Genomic DNA, 21,685 nt, shown 5'->3' on the forward strand with positions numbered 1-21,685 from the left:
GTTTGGTCCTTGGTTGGGGCATGTACAAGAGGCAACCAATTGATGTTTCTCTCTCACACCAATGTTCCTCTCCCTCTCTCTAAAAATTAATAAATAAAATCCTTAAAAATATTTTGGAAGAGGAAAAGGAAGAAGAGGAAGAGGAAGAAGGATAAGGAAAAGGAGAAGAAGAAGAAAGAGAAGAAGCAGTAGCACCAAATGAAGCTGCCTAAATGGTAGAACAAAGCAGACAGCAGCATGGGGAAGGACCACTGCTTTCAGAGTCTGGCAGGGCACAGGTTCCAAGTTGTGCAGGGTCAGTGGGTGTATCCATAGAAGCTAGACTTGAGATGTCTTATAAGGGCTAGCCTCCCTAAAACCTCTGCCAAGCAAGGGCACCCCAATAGCAAGAGAATATGTGAAGAGACTGGGTGAGTTTCAGATGTAGTGAGGCAATGAGTATATTGCCCATTTTAAGAAATGGTGCAGAAGGGGGTCTACAAAGAACCCCAAAAAGTCTCACAAGAGAAAAGCCAGCATTGAGTCATATCTTCCTCAGAGGGCACCAATGCCAGATTTCAACAGTACCAAATATATAACATCTTGCACCTCTTCTTCCCTTCTTAGCCCCATCTATGGAGTCAAAGCTGTCCTTGCGGTGAGCAAGGAGAGTGGAAGTGAAAGGTGGATGAATCGGGAAGGCAGGGATGTAGCCTGAATGGGCAGACACACACACACACACACACACACACACACACACACACACACACACACATTCTATGATACCAGTGGGAGAGTAGAAGAAAGGATTTCATTAAGGTTGAAGTGTTGTCATGAACTTGTACTTGGCTACTTTACAACCCAGAAATGAGACAGGTCTAATGCCTAAAAGTGACATAGACTTCCTGGAGAGGCTATCAGGTAGAAGAGCACACCAAGCAGGTTTGCAAGGGAATAGTAGAAGAGAAATAGCCTTGCTTCCTGGTGCATGTCTGCTTCATGCAGCCCACCCAATAATGCCCAAGACCACCCAATGCCATGAGTAGGGAAAGAGAAAACACCTGGATGTTCACTCATCTGCACAGCAGACTTCCTGTACTAAGTATGTATTCTAATACTTGTTTTTCCAAACCTAACAAAGGCTTCTTAAAAATCCATATTCCAACAGCATTTCCTGGCAAATAATTAATTTTGTTCATCCTGACACTGCCTTCTGAATATTATTTCAAACATTTAAATATAAACATAGGAATATATAATCTTCTGATATGATTAATAAGTATCAGAAGAGCCTTCTAAATGTTTATTATTAAGTTTGGAGGTTTTTCTAGTGCAACACTGAATGAATGGCTGAGAAAAAAAGGCAGAGCAGTGTGTTCACATGGCACACAGAGTCCTGAGACATCTTATTGATTGAGGTTTTTCCTATTTGTAACTGGTATCTCTTGGTACAGTTTACAGTTAGGATGAGGTTCATTTTAATTAATGTAAACTCATGTGTCCTAAGTCATGATAATTTCTAGGTTTTGACAGACTTTCTTGTCAGATCCGACTAGTGTGTCATTATTTTTCCCTGGTAATGTGCTGTTCCAGAGTTCACACTGAGACTAGAAAAGACAGTAGTGCTACTTTTGTGTGAGTCTTTAATGCTTGTCTTGTCAAGTCCACCATCAATCTTCACTTTCTTGACAGAAGTAGTTTAGGCACCTGTCTGTTTGTGATGGTTTGATAGGATAGTGTGAAAATTCCCTGGCTGGGCACACACAACTGCACACGCCACCTTACACTGAAGGCAGTGGGTGACAGTGTGAGGGCTCCCAGCCCACCTGTTTGCACTGTGGGGATCCCACTCTTCCCACAGGACAATTTTAGTCCTTGAATGACACATGTCCCTCTGCAAATGGACCCAGTGAGGCCACCCATACCAATTCACATACAGGCATCCCTCAGAGATTTTGCCGGTTCAGTTCCTGACCACAGCGATAAAGCGAGTATCACACATAAACCAAGGTGTTATTTTGCTGGTGGAGGGTCTTTCCTTCAATTGGTCAAAAGCACATCTGTGAAGCACAACAAAATAAGATACACCTGTATTAAATATTTTAAAAGCTCATTTTTTTCTTAAATTTATCTTTGAAAATGTCAATAGAATTTTTGATGTTTTCTTCCTGAACCCAGAGGTATCATTATGCTGATGGTAAAACCAGGGCTCAAGTACCCCATTCAAAAACCAAGCCAGTCCTGGCTGGTGTATTCTATGGACTGAGTTCTGGCCTGAGAATCAAAGAGTTGCCAGTTTGATTCCCAGTCAGGGCACATGCCTGGGTTGTGGGCCAAGTCCCCAGTAGGGGGAGTGTGAGAGGCAACCACACATTGATGTTTCTCTTCCTCTCTCTTCCTCCCTTCATCTCTCTAAAAATAAATAAATAAAATCTAAAAACAAAGAGAAAACAAAAAACCAAGCCTAATAAAATTCACCTGTGAAGACAACTGGTTCAGGGCTTCTTTTGTTGTTGGGATTTTTTGATTACTGCTTCAATTTCAGTAGGTGTGATCTATTCAGATTCTCTGATTCTTCCTGATTTAGTTTTGAAAGATCGTATGTTTTTAGGAATTTATTCGTTTTATTCAGATTATCTAGTTTGTTGGCATAATGTTTTCTTACAATCCTTTGTATTTCTTTTGTGTCTGTTGTTTTCGCTCTTCTTTCACTTGTGATTTTATTTATTGGGTCTGCTCTCTCTTTTTTTTAAAATGAGTCAGGTTAAAGGTTTGTCAATCTTGTTGATCTTTTCAAAGAACCAGTTCTTGGATCCATTGATATTTTGTAACATTTTTTATACTTTATTTCATTTATTTCCGCTTCGATCTTTATTATTTCCTTCCAATTACTCACTTTGGGCTTTGTTTGTTGTTCTTTTTCAAGTTCCTTTTACATAAATAGTAGCAATATTTTATCAGCTATGTCTCCCCAGGCAAGGGAAACAAAAGAAAGAAATAAACAAATGGGACTACATCAAACTAAAAAGTTTTTACATAGCAGAGGAAAACATCAACACAGTAAAAAGACAACCCACAGAATAGGAGATATTCCCTAATACATCTGATAAGCAGTTAATATCCAAGATTTATAAAGAACTTACAAAACTCAACACCAAAAACAAACAAACAACCCAATTAAAAATTTGAGAAAAGGGCCTGAATAGATACCTCTTCAAAGAAGACATACAGGTGGCCAGCAGATATGTGAAAAGATGCTCAACATTACTAATTATCAGAAAAATGCAAATTAAAACCACAGTGAATTATCATCTTACACCGGTAAGAATGGCCATCATCAATAAATCAACAAACAGCAAGTTCTGGTGAGGATGAGGAGAAAGGGGAGGCCTTTTGCACTGTTGGTGGAAAAGCAGATTGATGGTGCACCCACCGTGAAAAGCAGTATGAAGATACCTCAAAAAATTAAAAATGGATGTGTCTTTTGACCCAGCAATTTTACTTCTGGGAATATATTCAAAGAAACTCAAAACATTAATTGAAAAGAACATAAGCAGCCCTATGTTCATTGCAGCACTATTTACAATAGCCAAGATATGGAAGCAGCCCAAGTGTCCATCAGTAGATGAGTAGATAAAACAACTATGGAACAATTGTAGAATGAAATATTACTTAGCCATTAAAAAAAGAAAATTTAACTCTTTGTGACAGCATGAGAACATTATGCTAAGTGAATTAAGCCAGTCACAGAAAAACAAATATCATATGATTTCACTCATATGTGGAATTTAATGAACAAAATGAACTAACAAGCAACATAGAGACAGACTCATAGATGGAGAACAGAATGACAGTTAAAGGGGGCATGACAGTAGTGGGTGGAGGGATTAAGTAAAAATGAAAATGGACTCATGGATGTGGACAACAGTGTGGTGATTGCTGGGGCAGGAGTGGGGGGTATAAAGGGACTAAATGGTAAAGGAAAAAAATACAATAAATTATTTTTAAAAAACAACCCAAGCCTATCAGTTGGTGTTATCAAAACCACACCTACCCTGACCTGTGTGGCCTAGTTGTTGGGCATCGTTCTGCAAAGCTAAATGCTGCTGGTTTGGTTCCCCGGTCAGTGCACATGCCTGGGTTGCAGGTTTGGTCCCTGTATGAGGTGTGTACAAGAGGCAATTGATCAATGTTTCTCTACCACATCAATGTTTCTCTCACTCTCTTTCTCCCTCCTTTCCCCTCTCTCTAAAAATAAATAAATAAAATCTTTAAAAGAAAAAAAGAAAACCACTCCCACATCCTGGCTTTTGCAAACCTCCTTTCCTGGGTCTGGATCCTGTCCTCAAATTCCCCAGACCTATGGTAGGTTCCAACATGTGGCATAGATCCCAGAATAGCAGGCATATGTCCATTTTTGTATTCTTTGTCACTATGTGTCATCTGCCTTACAGCATGGCAAGGCATTGACTCTTCACCTGCAGAGCAGCTAGGTGCTCTCAGCCAAATACTTAGCAGTTGGGTCTTTCTCAAAGCCCTATGTGCCAAAGATCCATCATTCCTGTCACCTGAGGCAGGAAGATCTAAGTGATCAAATACTTCTGAAAATGGTCCTGTAGTAACAGAGGTAGAAAATAACAACAGATTTCCCCATGAGATGAGAAGGTCCATGAGGATGGAGTTACTGTTGGTCTTGCCCTGTGCTGTACACCAGCATTTAGCCCAGAATCTGGCATAGAACAGGCCTTCAATAGTGTTTGCTGAGCAGTGGGTGAATGAGTGGGCAGGTGATGACCACACAGGTGATGAATGAACAAATGAGGAAAAAGGAGGAATAAATGGAACAGTAGCTAAAGGCCACCAAGTGGTAAGTACCTGCATCCCCTTTGTCACCCTTTGCTCCATCTCGTCCATCTCTTCCAGGCAAACCATTGTGACCAGGATTCCCAGGGACACCAGGGTGCCCTTGCTGGCACGTGTCCTGTGAGTTCACATTCCCTATGCCAATGCCGGTGGCAAGCAGGAGCCACCAGATCTTCATGGTCCAGGTGACAAAGCTGAAGAAAGAGGGAAACACAAGCCAAAAGGAGAAACTTTTGTATTAGGGACCGTGGACACAGCCTCCATCCTTGCCATGGGAAATGGACCCAGCTGTGGTGACACCTGGCCAGAGTGGTCAGGGTAGAAGCTAGTAGTGGACCAAGCTGCTTACAATCAGAAGGACATTGGGAAGGACGCATGTGATTGGGACCACTGTTAATGGTGAGCAATCAGGCAGAACCAAGTTCCACTCCAGGACACTTCCATTTACCATTTCACTTTGGGCAAACCAATTTTCAGAGCCACAGAACATCCTAATGCCTACTTACCTCCCAGCACTGCTGTAAAAACCAAATTTGATCACCATGTACATGACACCACATTATAAACAGTAAAGCAAACATAGAATTATGTTTGATCCAGCAATCTGCTCTGAGTATATTTGCAAAAAAAAAATTGAAAGCTGGGTCTCTAGCAGATAGTTCCACACCCATGTTCATACCAGCATTATTCAGTGACAGTCAAAAGGTGAACTTGTGTCTACTGACAGATAAATGTAGAAATAAAATGTGGCTTATCAGTGGCAGGGATATTATTTATTCTTAAAGAGGAAGGAAATTGCGACACATGCCACAACATGGATAAACCCCGAAGACATTATGCTAAGTGAATGTGTAAATGGCAGTAACTTAATGCCACTGAACTGGATGCTTAAAAGTGATGAAAATGGTAAGTTTTATGTGTATTTTAGCACAATAAAATTAAATTAAATTTTAAAATATTAAGTGTTCCAAGGGGTTTCCTTGTGATTAGATGTGTCCTTTAAGGTTTGGTTTTCATAGGAGGCCTCTGTGGAAAGGGTGCAGCTCACGCACTCTGGGCCCACAGTGTGGGAGGCACACTTTCAAGTCACCCCTTCAAGTCACTGATTTGCTTTCCAACCTCATCAGAAGTTAAGATAATGCTGGTTGGTGAAGTGGGGGCTGGATCTGAGGGGATGTTCTAGTCAAAGAGAAGAACACGGGCAAGATCCCACAGTAGTGTGAACACTCAGGATGTGTAGGACCACCTGACCAAGTCAAATCAGCCCTGGAGGGGGCCCATCACACCCTGCTTCTCTGTCATGGCACCATAGTTGTGGGGATGGGGGGGTTACATTTGTGTATGCATTGTATAACAAAAAATCTGGCTCCCATCTGACTGTGTTTTCCTCATTGTATTCCCAGTACTCATTGTTGAGTGGAATGGATCTATCATGCAGATATCCAGGATTTTAACAAATAATAACATAAGGCTAGTGTAACTGGCCAGAAGCCAGAACCTCTGCCCAAGGCATGAAAGTCTGCACAGCCATTCAGAAAGTTAAAGAGAAAGGGCATCTGCATCTAAGACCCAGCAGTCTCAACCCCTAAATTCCTCTCAGTAACCCATTTGTGCACCAAAGGTATTAATGCCGATGTTATCTATAGTAGTCAGCATTAATAAAAAAGTGCATACTACATGACACTTAACAATAAGTGGTTAAGAAAGTGCAATATTATAAACCACTGATATGATTATGAAGGCCATGTAGAAATGTGTAAAAATATATGTGGTGTTGAATTTTTTCAAAGTATACTAAAATGCCATGCACACTATGAATGTACCTATGTAATCATACATGCATATCGACAAATGCTAGAAGCTAATAGATCCCATTGAACATGGCTTTGGAATGGTGGGATTATAGCATTTTTCCTTTCGAAAAAGTGCTTTTTTACTGTGTCTATAAGCATTTCTCTTTCTCTGTCTCTGAGAGATTTTATATATATATATGATTATATATGATTTTAATATATGTTTTATATATATCATTATACCCATATATGTAGATAAAATTAAAAATATATATATATATATATATATCAGATAGACTGTCATGCAAAACAATTATATCGCCATCTTCTGGAAGCCTGTAAATGTCACAGGGCTTGAGGCAAATAGAGTATTTTTGGGAAAGGAAATACAGATGTTTTCCTTTGAAGTTAAAAACATATGACATTTCAGGAAATTGAGTTGATTTTTTCTTACAGCTAAATTCCACAAGTAATTTATATCAGCCTCTTTTGTTTAACTCAGAAGGGACTGGTAGTAGTGAGATCTAAATTGCACAGACCAACCTCTCATAGGGGTTTATATAGGGTCCAGCAAAAATAACGCCCCTTTTTAATTACAAAATCTTTTACTGCAAAATTGTAAGCACGTAATTCTGCAACATAACAATATTCACTCAAGTACGCCATATGGCATTTTAGGTTTAGGTTCAAATTAACACTATAAATTATTACACCCATATTATTACCCTACTCAAGCAGGCTTTACTTCTGCTGGACCCTGTATTTTTTCCTTTTAAATGTTTTTCAAAATGTGTTACAATTGTGAAAATAATAAAAAGCTTACAAGTTAATAAAGCTGTCAAATTGTAATAAACTCCATTTTGTTCACCAGCTAGAGAAGAGCTAAGATAAAAACAAGCATTTGTTCTTCTTGAATTCGTTCACTTGTTTTTGCATAGGCAGAGATTGTAGCTAGCTTGCCTAGCCTTTAGACAACCTTCAACAACTGGTTTTGAATAATTGAATATATTTGTCTCCCAAACAAGCAGTGAAACAAGTCGTCACAGAATCTCTAATAAGAAAATGTAGAAGGGGGAAATAAGGGTTTACAGGAGGCATGCAGTGGAATTTCTATCAATATGTTACTTCAGAAAATAACACATTTCCATTTGCACTCTAACAAAGCCATGGGTTGGATCCTGTTTTGCGAGTTTTAACCGGTTCCCATGCTTGACTTTCATTGTCTGCTATCCCTACAAAAGGCATCAGAGCTGGGGCCACCATCCATCCCCCCATTTTTTCCTCCCTCCCTTCCCCATCTTCTCTAATCTGGATCACTGCCACCTCCACCCCCGTCAGTCTGTTCTTCACAAGGTACCAGCTAAGGGTCACTTATCAACCACCAAACGAGAGTATAGCTTTTTGAAGATAGTGACGGTATCTTTCCACTTTCTTATTTTCAGTACGTCACAGTCAAATATTTGTTGAATAACTGAATGAATAAATGAATAAGTGGAAGGCAGGAAGGAAGGAAGAAAAGAAGGAGGGAAGGAAGGTTATCCTGGTTCTAACTGTGGGCAGGTCATCACCTGGGGAGGTGACTGGCTATTAAATCTAATTCTTGTCAGTGCTCTGGTGAGGATCGCTAGTGTCTCTCACATCCCTTCTCACCTTCTTACATGGTAACAGAAATTTTAGCTGGCATGTGGCTGCCCACAATAAAATATATTTTTCAGCCTCCCTTGCAGCCTAGATGTTGCTGTGAAACTAGATTTTGGCCAGTGAGCAGTGAGAAAATGGAATGTGTACAGCTTTTGGGCCTTAATTGGAAAGGGATTGTCCTCCCTTGCCCCTCCCCGCTTCCTGTACCTGGGGTGCACATGGCAGCCACCTTGGACTCCTCAAAGGAGAGCAATGGTTTGGAAACAGAAAAATCCTGGTCTCCAATGACTCCACAGACCAGACCTGTCCCACTAGGCCACATCTGACATGAGAAATGCACTATTAACTTATTATCTAAGCTGCCATTACATGGGGTCTTTTATACACAGCTAAGTGTACACATCTTATCTCATACAAGATTGCTGCTGTGGGGAGTGTGGTCACTCATCAAAGTGAGGAAGGCTTGTGGACTCCCACAGTCAGTTAGGCCAGTAGTCATAGAGTGCACAACCCTTCAGGAGATATACTGGGTTGGCCAAAAAGTTCGTTCAGGCTTTTTTCTGTAAGATGGTTCTAGTAGTGCTTAGTTGTCTGTAATTTCATTCTAAACAATTTTGTTAGATTGTAGTGTGACAGCTATCACATCAGTGTGCATTTAAAAAAACTTAGCAAAATTGGTGAATTTTTGTGTAGCCATTTTAATATTGAAGATAGAAGAAAATATGCAACATTTTTGGCATATTATTATACTTTATTATTTCAAGAAAGGTAAAAACGCAACTGAAATGCAAAAAAAAGATTTATGCGGTATTTATGTGGTATATAGAGAAGGTGTTATGACTGATTGAACATGTCAAAAGTGGTTTGTGAAGTTTTGTGCTGGAGAGTTCTCACTGGATGATGCTCCAGATGGTTACGTTGACCAGTTGAAGTTGACAGCGATCAAATCAACATTGAGAACAATCAACTTCACACCATGGGAGAGACAGCTGACATGCTCATAATATCCAAATCAATGAAGTTATTGGTAAAAATGAAAAATGTATCTTTTGTGGAAACTCCATACAAGTCTTATTGGCCAACCCAATATTAAAAGCCATCAAATATCACTGCCTCGAACAGATCACAACAATCAGTGTGAATACTTAAGAGACCCTGGGAAGCTGCTGTGATCTCATACATGTAATATACTGATGTGGTTAGGGCAAAAGGGACATAGACTGCAAATGACCCTGAAGTTACTGTTTTTTAGTCCCAAGTAAGAACCTATTTTAGTCCCAAAATAGCTTCTTACTTAAATTCTTATTTCTGGGTGTTTCTTCTATGCTTTAAACTATAATTCTTCTTCATTACTGAATTTCTTGATAAAAGGTTACTCAGTCCCCCAGGGACATGATGCCCCTAATTTATGGCCAAGGTTAAGGGTTTCCATTCTTCAAGATTCTTACTTCCCTCAATACTAAGATTTCATAAAGACTTGCCAGAACCACGCTGAACAATCTTCATGGTCTCTGAACCTCTGAATCCCTGCTTCTTTGCTCAGGGCCCGAACTAGACCACGAACATCCCTCCAAGATCTGACAGTTTAAGAATCTAAAAATCTCTGAATTACCTTCATTGAATACATTTTCTTCCATGTGCTCTATACATTGTACACTTTAGGTATCTATTCTTCAACATACATGTAGGGGCTTTTAAAAAATTACAGTGTAAATTAGTATAGCCATAAATATAAAAACACACAATTAAAATTTGTACAAATAATCTGCAAGCTTCTCTAGATAGCTCTCTAGAAAGATCTGCTCTGCTCATTCTATAGTTCTGTGATTTCATGTTTCCTCCCAGCCCATTTGCAGAGTTCTGGCAGAATTTCAAAATCTGCTTTTATCTCCTATTTAGCCTCTTCCTCAAAAATTAATTTTGGAATTGGTTTACTCCTTTTCTAACCAAAACTCTGCAAACATCTGCTTAACTTTGCAAATAATGAAGCAGGATCGTAACACACTGATGATTAAATAACAAATTTAGGACTTTGATCCCTTAAGTTGAACTTAAAGAAATTGTTTCTTAATGTACTTACCTGCTCCCAGGGCTGCGGGCTGCATCCAGGTACTGCACAAACCAGGACCCAAAGGCAAACTAAATAAAATCACTGCTTCCTCATATGCAATTCCCCAGTGAATATATCTGCAAAACAGCAGGAAGGGGTGGGAACAGAGGCACAGATCCCTCGGCAGAGCAGCCTCAAACTTGCAGCCACTCTTGAGTCAAGTAGCGCCCTCCACCAGCTCCATGGAGTTTAGAAAACTTAACTCCTTTCCCCAGGTCCCTTTTAATGAAATTAGGGAAATTGAGGTCATGTTCAAGTGGAGTCTGGAGGAAGTCCCCAAGGCAGGTGGCAGGCTTCTTTCTATAAAGTGATGTTTGTGCCTTTCAGCAACCTCTCTGCCGAACTTGGGTCATTCGAGGGCAAGAGGACAAAACTGAAAACACCATGCCTGGTCTCATTTGGAATCCAGACCATTAGAGCTGATACCATTTAACTAGATCTTTCAAACTTCTCTGTAATTTATTTAATTTTAGACATTTGTGTACATAAGCATTTCATGTCATTGCCTTCTCTCTCCCCTACTCGCTCTCTCTCACACACACAACCCCTGTAGAAAAATGTGGTGGAACTTTTCAATGCCATATAATACTGATTCTTATCTCTTCCAAATCCGGGTCTACTAACATTGACCGCTAACTTAATAATGGCATCCAGAGGATGAATGTACCCAACGTTGTTTCTCAGAGGTGCTGAGAGCCAAGTTGGGTTGCAGGGTATGAAGTGTAGGCCCAGTCCTGTGTACACCACCATTAACACCACCCCCCTGAGTCTCCTTGTCAGTACAATGGGCAGGGCAGTGGCAGGAGTTAGGTCAGAAATTAAGCCAGTTTCTCCTCCACCACCCGCAGTTGCTTTGCCCCCTCGATCGCTAAATCTAGCCAGGTACCTCAGTCCTTTCCCAGCGGAGCATCGGCAGCATTTGCCCTGCAGACACTTCCTTCCCCTTCTGCTTTGGCCATTCCCCCCACCACTACCTCTGCATCCCAGACCTCTTCTCCTTCTCTTTCTTCACCTGTGCATTCTTTGGGGTGTTCCTCCTGCTGCCTGCCATGTGGCTCAGCTCTACTCCCATGGTTTACTTTTGCGATTGCCAGCTCTGGCCTCCTTCCTGGGCTTCACTCTGTTTGTCTCACTACTCACTGAACAGCTCCACCACAAACCCAAACATAGAACTCCTGCCCCAGCCCCTCCATGCAGTATTTTCTGCATCTATGTATGGCACTAGCATCTGTTGTAGATGATCGGCGGGTAAATACACACTCTCGGAGTCCAGAACCGAACTGATAAAAATTTTAATGGCCAAAGATTTTCCTGCGCAGGGGCGAACTTCCCCAACTGTGACCGGAGTCACGTAGCTACTCAGAGCTACAAAATGGAAGTCGCACCTGGCTTACAGACTACTGGGTATTTATATTTTCTAGCAAGCAAGCAAAGGCATACAGAAGCAGAGGTGGCGGTTAGCTATTGGCTTATTTAAAAACGGCGAGGGTCCCTGATTGGTGGGTGCTGCTGCTGGCGGGCACTTTCTGGCGGGCCGGGTTAGTTACCTTATTTGGCTAGAATTTTAAACCCAATTGTTCCCGGATGTTTGTTCATTACCCTGTTCCAGGAACTGCAGATTTAGGGTTGGGTAATGCCCTAGCTGTAATTTTCCTAGCTGGGTATAACACATCCACCAGTCACCCCAAGGAAGAACTTGGAAACCACCATCTCCTCCCAACATCTGGTGGCTGACTGAGACTTGCTGTTGCCACTGAGCATCCTTCCCATCCTACCTCCTCTCCTTTCCCATGGTCTCTTCACTGGGTATGGTCTCCTAAATTACCTCCCTGCCTCTGGTTTTCAACCTGCACTTTTCTCTGTCACTGGCATGAGTGCCTAAGAATGTTTGGCTACAACATCCCTTGTCTCAAAGTCTTTGCCTAAAGAACAAAATCCCAGCGTATCATCAAGGTCCAAAGGTCTTCTTTGATCCATCTTCAATATGTTGGTCTCACACAGTTTATACCACCCCTGGCTAGCATCACACCGGCCCTGCTGTGAAGGGTTCACCCTGCAGGGTCCCACTGGGGCCTGGCCTCCTGTATGCTGCTTCTTACCCTGATACTAGAGGAAGGGATTTGTTTCCTGAAGTCCAACACTCCTGTGTTGCACCGTGCACACTCAATTTTAATTGTGCCTGTCTGTCTTCCCTTTTCAATTGTAAGCTCTTTTGGAGGATTCATACATTTCAGCATGTCTTTCCAGGGCATCGGGCAAGTGACTCATGTTAGGTCACCTCCCCACAACTCTTCTAGAAGAAATGGCCACAGACCTCTAATCCCACTCCTGCCTATATATACATACATAGTGTGTGTGTGTGTGTGTGTGTGTGTGTGTGTGTTACCAGATTGAGTCCTTGGGAGCCAGCCCTTGAGAGGCAGACTTTGGTTCCCAGAACTCTCACCCCTCCAAGAACCACAACCCCCAGCTAAGCCCCTTCTTTCCCTCCAGCTCCAGGAGAATCCAGCTAGTAAGAGTAAACAAACAAAACAGGGAGGGGCGGGGGAACTAGCTGCCTGGCAACCTTTATAGGAATCCTTTTCAGATCACAGTCACAGCAAACAATGGGCTATTTACTAGCTTTTCAGAGCCATTAATTAGAGGAGGAAATTGTTATATACCCCACCCCAGAGGGTAAGTAGGCCTAGGGCCACTAGTGGATCAGCAAAGGCGCCAGACCTTTCCTTGGCCAGCAGCAGGGAAACAAGAGGCATGTTCTGTTGTCTACTGTCCACCTTCTACTATCTATGCAAAAGCTGCTGTCACAAAATTGGACTTCTCATTTCAGGTTTTGGCTTTACCAATTTTATTCCAATGTTTAGTGACTTTTTTTGAGTCAAGTGGTCCCTATTCACTCCCCCCTGGACAGGTATGGAGAGCCTTCTTTCTCCCACTTTTGTCCAGTGGTCCAATCTAGCTCATTAATGGACAGATTATTACTGAAAAGAACTCCATCGATGTCCAGGTAAGAAATGCACTGTGAATCCCACAAACCCTCCTGACCTTCTATCTCTATTAAAAACAACTTATTCGAATATACAAATGTACTACTAGAAACAGTTTGGCAAATTAATTTTAATATACAGGTACAAAACAAATATAGATTCACAGCATTTACAATAAATCATTCAAATAACATTGTAAATATATGTATATATTTTTATAAAAACTTCATTCAACAAAAATACATTTCAAGTCACAGAGATCTTATACAACATCTTTCAGCTGTCCACAGCCAGCTCCCCAGTTTGGGAGCTGTCACAACTCACATGGATCATATCATCTTGGTGTTGAGTTAAAATGAAAAGGTTACCAAAAGCCTTGCAAGTACATTAAGTCAAATATGAATGACTCTAACACTTACACAAGGAATGAAGTATGAAATCACAGAATCAAACAAAGTATTCTAAATACAAATGTTGATGCCTATGGAATAACTAAGGGCAATATTGTCATGTATGTTGTAGCTAAGTACATTTGCATTAAATATTTAATCTTTTGGATTTTTCAAGGTCAGATAGTTTTTTTTTTCTCCCAAAATCTTTTGAACTTTACCACATCCGTCCTGAGAGCAGCATTAGCCAAGTGACACTTTAATAGAGAGAACAATAGATAGGTGAAGCTCATTGCTGGGGACAACTGTGTGCAGTTTGTCCTGGTTAGTTTGTGTCCTATAGCCTGGAAAGGACATTTATTCACACTCGCTGACACAGTCCTGTGAGAGACACATCTGTTTTTCTCTTCAACAAAAAATAATACAGCAATTTCCCCCCTAACTCCAGGTAGTCAGGCTATTCTACTCTGGCTAAGTGAGTTGATTTTATTGAGGAATATCAGCAATGTGGGCACATTATTATCTCCAACTGATAAAATATCACATATCATGGCTTTTATGAAAGATTTCTATTGTGAACCAAATTTTCAATGAAATGCACTTTTGCTGTGTCTAGTATCAAAGGGATTTTCTGAACAGGCACTAAATTAGTCTTCATCTAGATTAGGTACACAAAGATACAATAATATTCAGAAATAGTGGGGAGATGGAAATGAAATGTTTTCAACTACAATATCAGATCCAGGTGAAAAAGATCAGATATACTGAAAATGAACTAAACTATACAGATGGTCTGTCTCATCAAAGCCCTGGCAAGCTGCTGCCACTCTTTTTCTACTTTTCAGCCCAAAGACAAAAAATGCTATTTCTCCAGGATTTTATAAACATTCTATTTTATGATTGTTTTTTTTATCTATTGCAAAGTTGTTCTAAATTTTAGGTATGGTCAACATTGAGGAGGTTGCTCTTGACCCAAAGCCAGTGCAACTGCCTTTCGACAGTTATCAAATTCTGAAATATGAATGATAGAATAGGTGAAGTTCATCAAAATTCTATATCATCTCTTCTTTTTTTGGTCTACCGTGTTGTGCAATGTAGGATTCAAAAGAGTGAAAGAAAGACCGAGAAAGTTAAATGCCCAATGAAATTCATACATAATCTGTATAGAGACTGTTTTTTCTATACTTTCGAAGTGGAACATGTGACTTAAGTCAAGAAGGAAGTTTGGCAAACCAAAATTCGGCTACTTGAGCCATCTATTCTTTATAGAACTCTGGCATGGCATTTGGTAAAACAATTGAAGCTAGACATGTTTACTTAAAGAAGTCAAAGGACATTCTGTCCTTTTAAATCTATTTTAGCAGTTTTCAAAATCAACTGAAAACCCAAGCAGGACCCACCTAGAACAGATCTTTGAACAGGTGATTCTCACATGGTACAGAGCTGACAGGCCCCAGGGGCCCTGCAGGCCTGGATATCCAAGCTCCCTGTTCTTCTTTTTTTTTCCTTTTTAAGATTTTTATTTATTTTTAGACAGAGGGAAGGGAGGGAGAAAGAGAAGGAAACATCAATGTGTGGTTGCCTCTCACACATCCCCTACTGGGGACCTGGTCCACAACCCACGCATGTGCCCTGATCTGGGAATTGAACCTGTGACTCTTTTTTTGCAGGCAATCCACTGAGCTACATGCCAGCCAGGGTCTGAGCTTCCTGTTCTTGTTAGGAGTCCATGAGCAAGAGGTGGGGACCAAAGTCAGGGCTCAGCTGGGAAATAAGTCAGGACTTGTCACAGAACTTAAAGCATTTCTTTATTGCCCATTAATAAATATTAGCAAGTGGAAGCCCACTGAGTGGTTCTTTACTCACTGAACATTCATTTAAAATATAACCTAAGCAAATAGTTCTCTTTGCTTCCTTAACATAATTCTCCTATACGAAAAACAAAACACAACCAACTGTTCAAAACTGCTGTATATACAGAGAACTCTACTTCAGCACATAGACCCCTACAGTTATTGCTGAGGGGCCCATGAAAAGCATATTTAGTATAGTTTAGAAAACATAACATTTTTTGTTAGTAAAAAGGTCAGTTATATAAACGTTACTAAAATTGAAATTTCTTCTCAGACACGAAACACACATGCTCATGTGTGTACACACAGCACCTCCTGAGAAGCCTCTTCCCAGCAACGTCTGGGGTTGCTGGCTATGGGCCAGCGCAACCTCCTAGCAACACTGCCCAGCGCTGTTGCTAAGAGTGCCTGGAGGTACAGAGCAGGCTCAAGGACAGGTATGACTTTCTGACACTGCTGTAGGATGCTGCTCTGAGCCTCACCTGAGAGGCCCAGGATTTTTGTCCCCTTGTTGCAGAACTTTACCTCCTTCGGGAACAGCTCTGGGTATGAGGAAGGAGGAGGGAGAGGAGGAGCTGCACACCCAGAGACTCAGATTCCACCTCTGTTTGACAGTACAGGTTTGTTCATTCTCAAGCATGAGTCTAGTGGAAAACAACTTTCTGAGAGTAGCATACAAAAAAGAGATTCTCAAATAGAAAACCACAACTTGTGCCATACAATACCCTCCCATCCAGGGCACAAAGTAATTTACAATGGCATCTCGCTTGCAGAGCCTGTCTTTTCCAGACATATTTAAAAGTTACTTTCATAAAAATTTACAATATAGACTAGGAAAAAAACGTTGATAGGTATCAGACCATGTGGCCCTCATTAAAAAAAGACTGCTCTGAGTCTAGATATATTTTGATAAGTTCTCTTTTATAAAGAGGGACTCTTCAGAAACCTTCTGACATGCTAATAATGGCACAGTCAGCACTGCTATTTGGGTTCATGCAACCAAGTGGGCTCTATATATGCACCTGGACTGCTCACAAGCTCATGCTTTCTCAGGGGAATGTAAATGCCATTATAAGTTAATTGTTAAGGGTACCAGGAATAACTGATGGAGTTAGAATGCCTTTTGATTGGTGCATTTGCATACTCACTTTGCCATAAAATCAAAAGGAATGGGTTTTTATATTGCAAGTGGGTATGTTTGAATAGTTTTAGTTTATGATGTGTCAATAGACATGACTTCTGGTCATGAAGTCATATACTGCATGTGTACAGGAGCATACCTGACTTGAGAAGGGCCAATCTAGCCCATGTAGGACTTCCTCTACCTCCCTCCCTCTCTGGAAAATAGCCTTACCGTTAGGAGGCTGAAGTCACTCTGCCTTGCAGACCTCCCTGTCACACAGTAGGCTCACTTTCCCCTCCAGCCTGTAGAGGAGAGGAACCTGGCTGGATGAAGACTGCACTGCCATATGGCAACTGTGTAGGTTCAGATGACACCCAGGATACCACATATGCAGTAAGTCCCTTCCTAATACCATGGAAGAGAGATGCAGCTTACCTGTGCCAGCGATGAGTAGTATCATCCCAATTCCAGGACTACCACTGCCTTCAAATCAAATGCAAAAGTGCCACGCCATCCTGCCCTTCCTCACGGCACTTTGGACCTGGGCTGTGCACAGCATCTGTCACCAGTGAGGCTCGCAGGGCCCTCTGTTCAGCACTCACTTTAGAATACGTCACCAGGTCCTTGGTCTTGGCTGCCTTGGCACAGGTCACAGAGGGTTCCTGTGTATGTGAAAGCATCACCACCTTCTCCCCCTTCCAAGGAGACAGTTGTGTCTCTGAACACCGAAGGTGAGCCCAAGTCCTTCTCTTTGTTATTCATCCTCAAAAGAAGTTTCCAGCACTGGGTCCAAAGACTGTCCTTGGATTGTGCACAGTTGAAGTGCAGCCCTCCCTCTTTTCATTTCTTGAAAGGGGTGAGTTTATGGAAGGTGTGCCAGAACAGTGAAGGCTTCCTCTTGGGTTCTGCCAGGGTGAACACCTGCTGCTGAGGAATGCTGGTGGGCACGGTGATGTGGCGCTGATGAATGGGGTGCAAGCCCTGGTGTGGCAGGGCCTCGGGGCATCCACTGTGGCCTAACTCAAGAGGAGAAAGATAGCACATGGGCTGAGGGTCACTTATCAGCCGAAGAGGGGGAAAAAAAACAGCACCAAGACTTGAGTTCTTAGCCGATTCTCAATTAGCACTAATTGAAAGCACATCTGACAGCTGTCATAAGACGTTCAGCCCCTAGTATGTGTGGAGGTGTGATGTAGATTATCTCATTGAACCCTCACAAAAATCATCCCAGGAAGGGCCGTTACAGCAGTGTGACCAGAAGGACACAAACCAGAAAGCATATGGGAATTGCTGCGGTCACACCACAGTAGGCGGCAGGATCACTATTCGGGATGACAAGTGACAACATACTGCCTTATCCCAGATCCTGCTCTGTCACTTACTAGCTGTAATCACTGGGAAATTAATTGGTTTCTGTGTCTCAGTTCTCTAAATCTAAGGTAGGAACAACAGTGCCTGCTGGGTTGTGAGAATTACACGAGTTAACAGAAGTAGCGTGCCTAGAATAGTGCCCCCAATATTTAATCACTTTAATCAAAACTATTGTATTAGAGTCAGCATTTTAAATGTGTGCAGAGGTCATTAAAAAGGTCTATTGAAACTAGCTATAAGACCACGCAGTAACCATGAAAGTCAGCATGGTAAGAGGAAAGAGTATGGGTTTGAAAGGAGCAAGGACCTCCATTCAGAATCCATCCCTGCCTCTGACTTACCACTAGGTCTTCCTTGGCTACTAGGACAATAGGGAGGACGAAATAGGTAACTTATGAAAGTGCATGAAAGGTGATCATTCATTCCATTCTTCAGGGGCTACTTGCTAAGCTAGTGAGTCTTAGAAAACACAGAAACAAATACTTTCTAACACACTGGTATTTACTGGTTACCTGCCAGTAAAAGTGGAGATGTCAAAATAGAATACAGTGGATTTTTCTGCCTTGAACATATTTATGATTTGGGAGGAGGGGTGGGGTTTCTGCATTTGAGTGGAGGGAGAAGGAAAGTTATGAGTGTGGTGTTGGTAATGAATTCTTGGTGTAGCAGTTGACGGCTTATCACAGTCCTAGGCTGAACTGATCTTTTTGTATTTTCAGTTAGAAAAATACTGAATGGCTAAACATTATAGAGTGAATACTTCTTGGAGTCAATCTGAATTAATTTTATAAAAATATAATATTTTTGGAATAAAGACCTTCAGTATTTCTGTTAGGCTAGAGTATCACTATTACCTATGTGAGCACAATCTTGGCTTGCACATCAGGACCCTGCAGTGTGTGCCCTCAGCACTGATATTTTTAAATAGCTGCCAAGGTCCTTCTGATGTGCAGGGAGGATGGAGAACCCTGGCTCTAAATAAGCTAGTGCGTCTTCCCGTTCCTTAACTCATTGCACGATGTGATGAATGTTAGATATTTTTTCTTACTTAAATTAGAATGTAGCCTGAAGTGGACATGCAGTTGGGGTTGGAGATTTCCTCCTTACGGGCCCAAAAGATGCAGAAGGGGTTGATGTGCCTCAGACTAATGATAATACCATCATCCCCTCAGAACAGGGAGGCCCTGGTTTTAATCCCCAAACTGATACACTTTACAGAGATGGAGGCATCTGCAGAACTTACCTTTTGACTTCCCATGTCCTGCCTTTTGAGCATTTAACATGGCAAGTTTCTTTTGATTTTCGGAAATTTTCATTCCTAGATTTAGAAACAAAGGTAATATGTATTCAAAACAAGTGAAAACATTTTAGAATAAAACTTGTGCCTTAACCAATATTACCCCTGAGGTATTCAGCAAAGAACCTTAACTCTAGAGGAACTAGGAGAGGCCAAAAAGACTGGAAAAGGAGACAGGAGCAAGAATTATTAGTAGGATGGCTACAGAATTATTCCCTAAATCAGGACCCTGGGAAGAGTGAGATGGAGTGCTGTTGATAAGGAGGCACAGACAAGAGTTCATGTGGAGTCACCCCAATCACCTCCCTACAGGACAAGGCCCTAGGAGGAGAAGACAAATCAAAGGGGTCCCCAGTCCTGCTCACCCACCTGCTGTGGAAGCTGAGTTTTATTCTCCCCCTAACACAGGTAATACTTGAGGGATGGGAACTGGGTTACTCCAACTATAGAGAGTGTGAGGAGAGAGGCAAGGACAGAGGTGGAGGAGGTTTACATTGCCAGACTGGATACTTCCCTGGGCAAGGGTTCCTTGTGGGGAAGGAGACCTGGACTATGCCTCTGCTACCTGGGACCACTCACCAAGGCTCACCCTTTATCTTTGAAAACTCTGCTCCCTGTGCCCTGGCTCCTTGACATGCCTGATATCAGTCCCTAGTGGGTCCTATCATCTCCTCAGGCTCCATTCACTAACCCCTGGCTTCTACTGCACTGAGGCCAGCAAAGCCCTGCCTTATTCCCACGCTCCAAACCCAGCCTGGCTAATGGCATGATGATCCCACATGTTGTGTATTGGGCACCTAGGCTGACACGACATTTTCGTCCACTCACACCCACATCACAGACTCAATGGCTCCAAGAGTGCTGCCTGCAGCCATCCATTCATTCACTCCTGTCTGTCTTCGGAGCACCAGCTGTGGGGAAGCACTGAATTGCAGAGGTATGACATCAGCCCCCTCCTTGTTTCTTGGGCTGAGGGGCAGAGTTGAAAAGTATTTATAATGCCCTTTAAATATTTTGTTCTATCTGAGGAAAAGCCAAAACACTCCAAATTAGAAATGATTTCAAGGCCTGCACCAGACAACGTTACATGGCAGGTAAAAATCAGGATTTTGCGAATCTCTCATTTTGCAACTGAACTTACGTGACCTTCAACTATCTGAAGAATTGGCATGATGGAGTGATGAGCCTTATTCCAATGAGACCCAAGAGTCAAAGGCTGCATCAATACATGGAAGTTGCTGGGGATTAGCTTTCCTCTTGGAATAAAGGATAGGATACTTTCACTTAGCAGAAGGGGCCACTTGTGATCAGTGGGCTCTGTGCCATGAGAGGTCAAGGTATGAGCCAGTGCTCACTTGTTAAGAGTGAGATTTCAGAGGAGATTCCTGCTTCTGATGGCAAGTCAGTCTGACAACTTGTAGAGCCCTTTCTACTCTAATGATCCCATGAAACCTCCTGTGGGTGAGAGTGTCATCCACGGCCAAGCCTGGGGCCACTGCTGGTGACACACGCCATGGTGGGGGCTAACAGAGCACCTCCTGGTTTCATTCCAGCTTTCCTCATGGCAGTGGACTAGGAACTGAAAGGGGATGGCCTTCTCCTGTATCCTACTCCACACCACCTTTGAGGTCTGGGCCCAGGAGTTCTGCAGAAGTGAGTACCCTTCATCCTACCTCATCTCTAGAGGTCCATGGTCCCTGTGGCATCCTGACTTCCATTCAACAATTTGTGCTCAAACCTTACCATGCTGGGTGGCACTATCTCAGCTCAGAGATTGTGGGTGCCCCCACTGTAAATACTAGGCTCAATGGTGCATCTCACAGGCCAGTTGATACCTGGAGGGGAGCAGAGCCGCAGAGGCCAGGGCAATTCTGAGTATGGAGAGGCATGGCTTTCACTGCAACACAGGAGCCTTTGTAACTGAGATGGGGAATATGCAGGCAGGTGTGGGGCCACAATGGACTGTGACAGCAAGGTAAATTTAAAGTGCTTTAAAGGCACAGCTGAAGAGGAAGCCTCAAGGATCACCTTATATTTCTCATGGCCTGGGTGATGGTCACCAGAGTGTGACTCAGTCTCCTGGGCACACTGAGCTGGTTTTAATACTACTTGGTCATCGTGTAAGAGTGGGCAAAGGCCTTGGCCTCAATTTTGTCATCTGTAAAATGGGCATAGAAATAATATCTATATTTTGAAATTAAATGAGACAATCTCTGCAAATGTGGAGCATAACTCTGGCACATAAACATTGCTAGTAGTAATTACATCTGTCATGGCCT

At 42.1% G+C, this 21,685-nt stretch overlaps 2 protein-coding genes across 19 annotated transcripts in view; both read right to left on the reverse strand.

The window, feature by feature from the left end:
* Positions 1–10,462, reverse strand: part of C1QTNF9 (C1q and TNF related 9) — a 30,277-nt gene extending 19,815 nt beyond the window's left edge. For 2 of the 6 annotated variants that reach the window (XM_037148579.2, XM_053662858.1), the window contains exons 1-2: positions 10,357–10,462; positions 4,855–5,036 (exon numbers count right to left, since the gene is read on the reverse strand). In XM_037148579.2, coding sequence (XP_037004474.1) covers positions 4,855–5,020 — 166 coding nt within the window. In that variant the 5' untranslated portion in view covers positions 5,021–5,036; positions 10,357–10,462. Of the gene's footprint in view, positions 1–1,916; positions 2,040–4,033; positions 4,136–4,854; positions 5,037–10,356 lie in introns of those variants that run through there. The other 4 variants (XM_037148578.2, XM_053662849.1, XM_053662869.1 and 1 more) reach the window with 4 other exon arrangements.
* A 1,192-nt stretch (positions 10,463–11,654) lies between these two features.
* SPATA13 (spermatogenesis associated 13) overlaps positions 11,655–21,685 on the reverse strand; it is a 337,287-nt gene continuing 327,256 nt past the window's right edge. For 12 of the 13 annotated variants that reach the window (XM_053662837.1, XM_053662833.1, XM_053662834.1 and 9 more), the window contains 2 exons: positions 19,353–19,427; positions 11,655–17,754 (listed from right to left, as the gene is read on the reverse strand). In XM_053662837.1, coding sequence (XP_053518812.1) covers positions 17,579–17,754; positions 19,353–19,427 — 251 coding nt within the window. In that variant the 3' untranslated portion in view covers positions 11,655–17,578. Of the gene's footprint in view, positions 17,759–19,352; positions 19,428–21,685 lie in introns of all 13 variants that reach the window. The other variant, XM_053662830.1, reaches the window with a different exon arrangement.

This window comes from Artibeus jamaicensis, unplaced genomic scaffold (genome assembly GCF_021234435.1).
Source record: "Artibeus jamaicensis isolate MK-2021 breed Jamaican fruit bat unplaced genomic scaffold, CSHL_Jam_final contig_1028, whole genome shotgun sequence".
Lineage (NCBI taxonomy): Eukaryota > Metazoa > Chordata > Mammalia > Chiroptera > Phyllostomidae > Artibeus > Artibeus jamaicensis.